This window comes from Juglans regia, chromosome 13, assembly GCF_001411555.2.
Source record: "Juglans regia cultivar Chandler chromosome 13, Walnut 2.0, whole genome shotgun sequence".
NCBI classification, from domain to species: domain Eukaryota; kingdom Viridiplantae; phylum Streptophyta; class Magnoliopsida; order Fagales; family Juglandaceae; genus Juglans; species Juglans regia.
This window is the reverse complement of record NC_049913.1, coordinates 1767597-1778721: the sequence shown is the minus strand read 5'-3', so window position 1 is coordinate 1778721 and position 11125 is coordinate 1767597. Positions and strand designations below refer to the sequence as shown.

At 33.6% G+C, this 11125-nt stretch overlaps 1 protein-coding gene across 1 annotated transcript; it reads left to right on the top strand.

Moving 5' to 3' along the window:
- The first annotated feature begins 4801 nt into the window (after positions 1-4801).
- Positions 4802-10472, top strand: LOC108983124 (serine carboxypeptidase-like 18). The gene is made up of 14 exons (XM_035684038.1): positions 4802-4926; positions 5058-5203; positions 5936-6012; positions 6087-6213; positions 6459-6554; positions 6806-6843; positions 6954-7055; positions 7165-7251; positions 7361-7519; positions 7647-7718; positions 7821-7939; positions 8204-8317; positions 8439-8493; positions 10361-10472. The coding sequence occupies exons 1-14, from the start codon at positions 4802-4804 to the stop codon at positions 10442-10444; spliced, it is 1401 nt and encodes a 466-aa protein (XP_035539931.1). The 3' UTR covers positions 10445-10472.
- The last annotated feature ends 653 nt before the right edge of the window (positions 10473-11125 follow it).

Here is an 11125-nt window from a genome sequence, read left to right as displayed (position 1 = left end):
ATCATGGAAACCTTTAGTCTCGCCAGCCTTCAAAATTTGGGTCCAACCTGCACTTGAGTTTGTAACAATTTTATGGTAGTGTTAAGTGGTTAAGTGGCTACGGTACAGACCAAATCGCCCAATAACAAAGCAATATTCTAGCTTAAACTGGAGTTTGTAAAAATGTTCATGCATGCAGGATGTATCTTTCTTTTTTCTTTTCTTTTAAGGATGGTCAAAAATAAATAAAATAATTATCTTAGCTCAATAATTCATTGCACCTTTGTATTAAGTTGTTTTTTTTAATGAATCACATCCATTAATGTTCTAGTAGTGATCTAATATACCAAAAATGAGTTGCGGAAAAAGAGGGGAAATAAAAATTTAACTAAAATCATGAGCAGAATGTCAGTAGGCATAACAAAACAAATACAAATACAAATACAAATATTCAAAATAGCCAAAATACAAATACATTAGATGCTCCAAATACATTAAGTCCAGAAATTCAACATCTCCAAAATATGATCATAAACTCCATGGAAACAATGCCTTTATCAGAACCAACCATTTCCTGTAATATTAAAAAAAAAATCAAATAACTTCCCACAATAAGACTACCATCAGAATCCATACACAAAACTGCCAAAAAAACAAAAGAACACCAACCTCATGTTTCTTTTCAATACTGATCCACCCTTTGTGACATATTGTCATTTACATTTCCAACATCTCTACATGAAAGACAAAAAACGCATAAAAATTAAGTTATTAGAGTAAAATACAAACAAAAATTTGAATATTTGTACCATACCCCAATAAAGGACAGCTGTTCTTGGTATGACTATCAATCTTACAAATGCTACAACGCCTTTTCTTCACTGATTGAGTCTCTCTTGGGTTCTTTGCTCTCAAAGATTTTGGTTTTCCTTTTGTTGGCACTCGTTGAGGATCTTGTATAGTTTGTGAGAAATTTGATATTACTTGTGATCTTAACGCAGGGGAATCGTTACGTGACATATCTCTGCCGTCTAAATTTTGTTCTTCAATACTATCCATGAGAAGCAACTCCTTGTGTACCTTGTCCAAGGCAAGAGAAAGGTGGTCCATTTTAAACCTTGATTATGACCCAAGTTCTGCAATATTGTAAAACTTCATCATCAAATGACTTTTTCGCATGATCGGATCTTCTTGTGTGGAAACATGCCCCTCAGGATTTGGTATTTCACGGATAGCTTGATTTTTAGCATTTATGGTCCATCGCTCTAGAACATACTGATGTGACAAGCTATCTAAGTTTGATTTCTTCACGAATACACATAGGATATACCTACAAAGAATACCCACAAACTCAAACATATGACATATATACATTGTCTTTACTTCTTTACAGTCTAAAGTCACATAATAGATACGTTTGTCCTTGGCCTTAGGTGCCACCTTATAAATTTTACTCTCACCTCTTACTGAACCTTTGTTGCTTTATATCGTTGGCAATTGAATAGCTCGTCTTGAAATATATTGAAGGACTTCCTTGTATATACTTTAGCCGCCTCTTCTTCAAATTTTCAACATGTTTTCAAAACCGGCTTACTCGATTTCGTTCTCACATCCTTCTCTTTCTCCTTAAAATAGCGTGCATCTAAGACTTTCTCCCATATTTACTCCATCTCCATCACCATCTCCCAAATTCACACCATCTCCCATATTCAATCCATCTCCTAAATTCACATCACATTGATTATCCACAGTTTCATCCTCAATAGTTTCATACACAACTTGTGGACAGTTTCTAGTCGTTAGTATGTCAACATCATCACTATCCAAACTCCACCCAAGATCCTTCATTCTAACATAAAACAATGTAATCAATATTAAATTAATCCCTTAAAAACTAGAGAGTATAAAACAATGTAATCAATATTAAATCAATCCCTAAAACAATATAATCAATCAACTTGTGGCCGAGGTGTTACTGAAGTAGTCTAACATGGATAAATACTATATGTCAGTTTAATTTGATGGTTTCTTGGGATGCATTTTCTATGTGTGACAAAGTGGTATAGAATATATGCCACCAATGTAAAAAAACACAGACCGATAATGCATTTTCTGTGTGTGACAAAGTGTATACACATATTTTTCATTCTACATTACAATCGGAAACTAGAGAAAACTATAGAATAACAAAACACAGACCATGGTTTTGACTGGTTTGTCGTTGTACAGACAGTGAGAAATCAAAGCCAAAAATCCTACATCAAAACACACAAAACACAGACCATTAGAAATTAGGGATTACAAAAAATTAGGGAAATTAGGGATTATAAAAAATTAGGGATTACAAAAAATTAGGAATAAGAGAAAATCGGAGATTAGAGAAATTGGTACCTGATTTGAGGTCCTCTGACGGTGAAGTTGCAAGTCAAAGTTTCGAGGTCTTAATTCCGGGTTCTTGATCGAAGTAGAGAGAGAGAGAGAGAGAGAGAGAGATTTTGAACTTTGTCTTAGGGTTTCCGTGAGGGAGATCGAAGGGGAGAGAGGGAAGGAGAGAGATTCTGAAGGTCAGTTTAGGGTTTTCATGAGGGAGAAGTCAAATCGAAGGAGAGAGAGAGAGAGAGAGAGAGAGAGAGAGAGAGAGAGAGATTCTGGAGGTCGATTATGGTGTTCGGAGAGGGAAGGAGAGTGACGGAGAGCGAGAGAGGTTCCGTCGAGCGAGAGAGTAGTGAGAGCGAGAGAGCACAATGAGAGCGTTTTCGTCGAGCGGGAAGGGGAGAGAAGTGATCCCCTGCTATGTGTGTTGAATGGTCTACTGAAGAACACCTACGTGGCAGCTCTTGATTCGTCTTTGATAAGTGTTGTTTATAGGTGCCACCTACCTGAAGATGCTCTGTTTGCATAATATAAGCCTAAATTCATCTACATTGACTTATGCATATCCATATATTAAGAGCACTGGCATTGATTTCTTTATATGCATATTCAAAATTACATCTTTTAAAGATTGCTTTTGCATATCAAGAAAAACCTCCACATTGAATTATGAATCTTTGAACTAAATAATAATAAAATATTTTTATTTTTAATTTTTTTCTTAAAATTATTATTTTTTATATATTTTAAAATTTCTAAAAAATACAAATTTCATATATCTAAATATTACTAATTTCATATATCAGAATGACCAATTTTATCAATAAATATTAATACGTACTAAAAAACACTTTGTATCATTAACTTAATACAAATTTCATATATCAAAATCATCTTAGTACAAATTCTATAAAGTTGATTTTAATGGGTAGGAGAGAGAAAAAACATTAAAAATAATGTTTGAAAAATGAATAGTATTTCTTCAAACTTGAAGAAGTAGTATTCATAGCTATGTAAATATTTAGATATGCATAAGTTAATATAGATGAATTTAAAGACATGCACATATGAAGTTGAAGATAAAGATGAAAAAGCCATTGCTAGTGCTCAGCTAGCTATGAACAATATTTATCTAAATTTGAAGAGCTATTATTCACTGTACAAAACATATTTTACTAATTATTTCTCTATCCTCCCACTCTCTCTCTCACAATCATTTTCTCTTCTCCCTCCTTTAACAACACAATAAACATTCATTAGCACATTCATTTTATTACTATAATATATTATATTTTTTTTCAATTTATTATATTTTTAATATAATATATAAAAAAAATTATATTTTTTATTATTACATTTATATTAGTAATGTCAAGTGTATTTAGTAGATGCTAATTACAAAATATAGATATAAAAAATTGATTTTAGAAAAAAATTAATAATAATAATATTATTATTTTATCTCAAATATGTATAAAATAATATAAAAGTTTTACTTAAATGATAAAATGAATATACGAAAAAAGTAATTTTATATATATACATATACCAATGTTAAAAAGCTCTTGGTGAATACGAACTAGAAAGCTAGCTACCAGTTTTTAAACCTACCTGTCAAGGCACAGTCACCTTCTGTTCCTACATCATTTCCCACGAGCTACACGTACAAATTCAAATTAATGATATCGTCGGTACCTTCGATGAACAGTACCAATTAAGTTACCCACGCAGCCTAGTAGATATATTCATATATATATATATATATATATATATATATATATATTTAGGGCGATGCTACAACTCCCGCTGGGGGTGTAGATTATTTTATAGGTATTTTATTTAAATAATTTTTTATATAAATTTTTTAATATTTTTAAATATTTTTAAAAAATAAAATAAATTTAAAATATTATTAAGAAAATATTTTTTTAATTAGAAAGTAAAAAAAATATATATTAAAAAATACTTTCTTAATTACGAAATAAAATAAAAAATTATAAAAAATATTTTTTTATAATTTTTTATTTTTCTTCACGATTAAAAAAGTATTTTTTAATAATATTATGATTTTTTAAATATTTAAAATGGACATGCTACAGTCTCGCTGTGGCTTCCGTTGGGCTTAACATGTATTTTTCTATGTATATTTTTTTAATTTATTTTTTATATAGATTTTTTTATACTTTTAAAAAATAAAATAAATTTAAAATATCATTAAAAAATACATTCTTAATCACGAAATAGAATAAAAAATAATATTTATTTTATTTCATGATTAAGAAAGTATTTCTTAATATTTTCCATATATTTATGGGGCCCGGGGATGGTGGCAGCACATGACTAGACTATTAGCGAGGGAAAGCTGGTTGTATGCAGACTGCAGGGCACCTTCAGTACCACCTCTGAAATCTATATATTCAGACGTTGCAGTAGTAGTAGTAATCTCACAATGTGGTTGTCTGTAGTAGTACTTGTTCATGTATTGCTCCTGATCTCCAACTCGGTTGAGTCCCAGTCCATCATCGACACTCTTCCAGGTTTCCCTGGCAAGCTTCCCTTCAAACTCGAAACCGGGTCAGTGTGTATAACACATGTTGCATTACAGCATTCCATACATATATATATATATAATATATATATATATATGTATGTATAGAGAGATCAGTTTAATTATATGCATGGTTCTGCTTTTACATGAGACAAAGGTACATTGGCGTTGGAGAGTTAGACGAGGTGCAATTGTTTTATTACTTCATCGAGTCTGAAAGGAATCCCAAGGATGACCCTCTTGTGCTTTGGCTCACCGGTGGTCCTGGTTGTTCCGGTCTCTCGGGCCTTTTATTTGAAATTGGTGTCATATATTTCTCCAGCTTGTAGCCATCTCTGTCAGATCTGTGCATATCTATACTCTTAATTTAATTAGCATAATACTTGGAAGATATTTTTCCACGAGGGTTGGTGCGCCCCGGCCCCACCCACTTGGAAGGGATAAATTGGGTACATTACATAGAAATGAGGACAACACATGAGAGCATGGCCGTTGTTGAAGCCAAAGTTATGAAAAGGGTCGAATAAGATATTAATGTTCACATGAATATTAAAAAGATTAATGGCTTGTTTCCTTTTTTCTGTGGTGTATTTGTCCGTACGTGCCTCGACCACATGGAGGCTGTATTATTCTGAATAATATGTGATTATTTTTAGTTTTAACATTAGTTACTATTTGCTGATTGGTGTAATGGAAATTTATCCGCTTATTACCTTTTTATTAGTACTTAAAAATTTTAAATAGAAAGAGAGACAGACACCTTAAGCAAACTTTACAATATATATATTGTAAGATCTTCTTCTTGTGTCTACCTATTTCCGATTTGGGAGTCTTAAATTCAAACATAAACTTTTTTTTTATATGGGGGGCCGGTGGGGGTTCAAAGCCAAATTTTTCATTTGAAATATTAGGTTATATGTCATTAGACCATCATGCTCTTGGCAAATTCAGAGCAAATTCAAACATAAAAGTGTGTCATGGCCTACTCATTTTTGCTAATTCATTGACGCCATGATTTGGCATTCGTGTGTGTAGGTCCTTTTACTTTCGACTATGCAAACTCTAGTGGGAACAAACCAATGTTGGAATTGAACCCGTACTCGTGGACAAAAGTAAGATATATTATTTGATGTGTAAACTAGAATGTAACATTTTATGATCGAAGTCATTTGGGTCGAACTTTTAGATTGCGAATATGATATTTTTGGATGCACCGGTTGGTACTGGATTCTCATATGCAACAACTTGGGAAGCATACAACAGCAACGATACATCGTCAACAACACAAACCTATGAATTTCTAAGAAAGGTGAGCGGACTCGGATTAATTTACCAAAAGGCCGGGATTAAATCTCAGGGTATATATAATATACATGCATTAATTGGCAGAAAATTAAGAGCATCTCAACGACCACTGTAGATGTAATCTACCCATGATGATCAGCTGCAGTAGCTTGTAATATATATTTTAGGATAAGTACTTCTGATTGTGCATATATACTTAGACGTTACTTGAGACGACTAATTTGTATTTATTATATCATATTGCTTCATGCAGTGGCTCATCCCACATTTCTCTTCAATCCACTCTATGTTGCCGGCGATTCTTATTCTGGGAAAACCGTCCCAATCATTGTTCAAGAAGTTTCAAACGGTAAATTAATTTCTCAATTTCACTCTAAGAAAAATACGGTACTAGCATGATCGCACAAATTTCCTTTTTCGTTTTCGTCATTATTTGGAAGAAAGAATTCATCTCCCATGTATAAATAACAAAAACAGATCATTATTCAGATGATCGACCTTTCTTTTATATATATATATATATATATATATATGTTAGTTGCAGCGGCATGATTACTCCGTCTTGATCTTGTGATTGATCTCAAGTTAAATTGCATGTAGGTAACAAAATTGGACATTCGCCACCATTGAATCTCAAAGTATGTACTTACAGCACTATTTATATATAATAATATTATATATGTATAGTCATTTGGATTGCACTGTATTCTTTCATGTTTGTTCTCTTTGTTTGGAAAATTCGACACAGGGTTTTGTGATTGGTAACCCACTAACATATGAGATTTGGGACGGAAATGAAAGAGTAAAATTCGCTCACCGAACAGCACTTATATCCGATAGACTTTATCAGGTGAAGTGCTCTTTAGTTAGCCAATGAATGCTTTTGGTAATATTTTTCTACCTGAAGGACTATGTATAGTTGTTAACAAAATGCTATATATATATATATGTGCTTATAGTCAACTAAAAGAAACTGCCAAGGAAGATATATAGATCCAGATCCAAACAATATGCAATGTGTAGAAGATCTTCGAAAGGTCAATGAGGTGAGTAGGATTAATTAAGAACATTCATTCTGGATTACACAAGTCATGTTAATGTCAATTAGTTTGATCGGGCAATGAATAATGATTTACGTACCCATGGAATTTTTAGTGCTTAGATGATATATATGCTGCCCAAATCTTGGAACCAAATTGCGCTGCATTCTCCCCAAAGCCAAATAAACTCTGGAGTTTGAGCCTCCATCTCGATGATAATTTCATAGATATACTCCATTCAGCACCAGATCAAGTTCCTGAACCATGGTGTCGGGTATCTCTCTCTCTCTCTCTTGCTCTCTCTCTCACATACACAATTTATTCTCTTCTAAATGAGACGAGATGAGATGCTATGTTTTATCTATTTTATAATCATACAGCCTATAATTTATTATTTCCAGAGCTATAACTATCTGTACTCTTATGTTTGGGCGAATGATAAAACGGTGCAAAAGGCTCTCCACGTTCGAGAGGTATTTAATTAGTACGTACATATGGTACTTCTAATCGCGATAGAATTTAAATACACATTACGGTTTCACTAAATACGTTTAAGCTATCCTGTGATTGATCAGGGAACCAAAACAGACTGGGAGAGATGCAATAAGAGCTTAACATATACAAAGAATGTCATAACAAGTATTGATTATCACCAAAACCTCACCAAGAAAGATCTCCGAGCTCTGGTTTACAGGTACTATATACGTACGTACTAGATCTACCATGTATGCACCTTCTATATGAATTTCGCTACTCATACTTATTGATCGGACAAGGAATTACTGTAATAAATTCCTGGAATTGCCATGACAAGCTTATGCCCTCCCTCCCCTACCTTGGGCTTAGCTTGGCGTGTCAGCATAACCCTATTAACGAGTAATATATAAATATTTGGGAAAAAGTACTCTATGTCGAAATTTTTAAGTTTTCATAACCTGAAGAACTTCTCTTTCTGTAGCGGTGATCACGACATGTTAATTCCGTATGTGGGAACACAACAATGGATAGAAACACTGGATTTGTCTATAAAGGATGACTGGAGACCTTGGTTTGTTGAAGGTCAAATTGCAGGGTGAACTTCCATGATCACCTTATTTAATTTGTGACCCTGCTCCTTTCTAGACAGTATGATTTTCCATTTTCTAAATTTGCTACCATCTCATGCATGGTAAATTTCATTTTGTTTTCTTCAGATACGTCACCATCTTTACAGAGGAAAAGTACAGTTTGACATTCACAACTATAAAGGCAAGAATTCTCCAAAATATAATTCCTTATATCGTGTTCAATAAAATCTGTTATAGCGTGTGTATATATGTTAAAACTCTGATTTTCTTACTATGATTAATGCCTCCAACTCATATGCCAAGAATTGTAAAGAACTTGAAACAACACATAGCAGGAATATAAAGAACACAAAAGAGTTTACGTGGTACGATCCTAGTGATCTACATCCACGGCAGCAACAGTCAAGAGACTTTCCTTCATTGATTATCAAATACAATCTTGAGATTACAGAACACTCTCTCATGTACACCTCACACTTTCTTGGAGCCTTACAGCAAATGTTCTCTTTTTTGTCACTTGTGTATTCTCTCTGTGTCAATCTCATACCAGTAAAATTGAAAGGCTTCTATTTATAGAACTTAAGCTTTAACAGAAAAAACCATAACTGAAGGATAAGTTCCTATTTCACAGAAACTATCCAGTACTCGAGTCTTTCCACATGTGCAGCCATGTGCACATATGCTTCTTTCTAAATGGTTGACACTATCATAACAATTCTCCACCTTGGAAATCATTTAAACCTTCCAAGTTGCCTTTTTCCCCTCTTTGACTGTTGCTGCAAATCCCCTCTAAGTGACTTGGCAATTTTCCATATTGATCAAGTTCAGGCAATGTCTGAACTTGACTATTGGTAGTCACTTAGTCATCATATCAGAAGGATTTTCTTCTGTTGGGATCTTTTCTACCCCAATCTCTCCAGCTGAAATGATGTCTCTTACAAAATGTAGCCTAATGTCTATATGTTTTGACCTTTCATGATATACCTGATTTTTAGCAAGGTGAATGGTACTCTGATTATTACAATATACTGTGACATTCCCTTCAGACATGCCTAACTCCTTAGATATACCTTTCAACCATACAACCTCCTTGATTGCCTCAGTCATGGCAATGTATTCAGCCTCAGTTGTCGATAAGGCAACAACTGGTTGCAGATTTGCCTTCCAACTGATGGCAACGGTGCAAAAGCTGTAAACACAAAACTTGTTAAAGACTTTTTGGTGTCTATGTTTCCAGCATAATCAGAGTCCACAAAACCTTCTATTTCACTTCCCTTTTGTGAGTTTCCACCAAACTTCAATTGCAAGCAAGCTGTACCAAATAAGTACTCAAACACCCATTTGATAGCATACCAATGAGGTTTTCCAGGGTTGCTCATGAATTTGATGACTATGCTAACAGCATAGGTCAAGTCAGGTCTAGAGCAGACCATAGAGTACATTACACTTCTCACCATGCTAGCATAAGGTATTTTATGCATAAACTCTATTTCTTCATCTGTTTGAGGAGTTTGTGTGACTGACAGTTTTGATTGTTGCCCAACGGGAGTGCTTGCAGATTTTAAATGATCCATGCCAAACATTTTAAGAATCTTTGAAATATAAGACTTTTGTGATAAGTAGAGTAGCCTTTTCTTCATGTCTCTTACTATTTCCATTCCCAAGATTCTCTTGGCAGGTCCTAGTTCTTTCATTTCAAATTCTGACTTCAGTAAGCATTTGACTTTTTCAATCAGATTGGAGTCTTTACATGCAATTTGCATGTAATCTACATACAGCAGTAGATATACTAATATTTTCCCAACTTTCTTGTAATACACATAGCTGTCATATCCACTTCACTTGAACCCATTTTCAACTATAATAGGACAGAAATGTAATTGTGAAAATGCAATTGTAGGGCCAGGGTGGTGGACGCGAGGTGGCTTGGGCATGACCCCTACAAATGAGGGCATAACCATAACTAACTATACAATGTGAAATCAAAGAAAATCTTCTATTGCCTCTCTTATTATAGAGTAGATATAATGTCGTTTTGGTTTGTGCAGGGCGCGGGTCACACAGCACCGGAGTACAAGCCTAAGGAATGTCTTGCCATGATCGATAGATGGTTTGCTTATTACTTTTTATAGTGAGAATTGTAGCTCCAAATTATGATCAAACGGCTCATTTCTCATTAGAGTGAGCTCCTTTTTCTAATTATTATGTAATAATTGGAGAAGTACCTACAACTTGCAACTGTTTGTCCATCAAATCTTGGAAAACAGGATATGCTTATCTTCTCTACTTCAACTTCCTAATACATTTGTTTGGTTTGTTTCTTCTTTTGGGATCGTGCAAATACTCCTTAACCTTCTTCATCAACTACTCTACTCTGTTTATTTTCTCTATGGACTACTTGTAAATCTTTTATTATAAATTTTTATTTTTAATTTTTTTATGAGCTTGGTTTTAAAATTTTGGTTGTAATCTTTCTTTTGTATAAAGTATTCTTTCACCATAAATTAAGATTATCAATAAAATTAAGATTATTTTATTAAATTCTTGTTCGAATTAGTATCCTTCAATATATATATATATATATATATATATATTAATTGGAAATGCCTAATTATCCTTTTATACGATAGTGCAACTAATAATAATTATTAATAACCGGAAAGTGTGTATATATTTTTTTGTTTCCTGAATGGGTAAGGCTCAACTCCAATATATCCCATATCCGCCCGATCTTTGATCAGAAGTTGCCGGCGCACTGAAAATTGAAGTTGTGGTCCACGACAGCTTGCTCGCTATCAAACAGTCAGCCATCT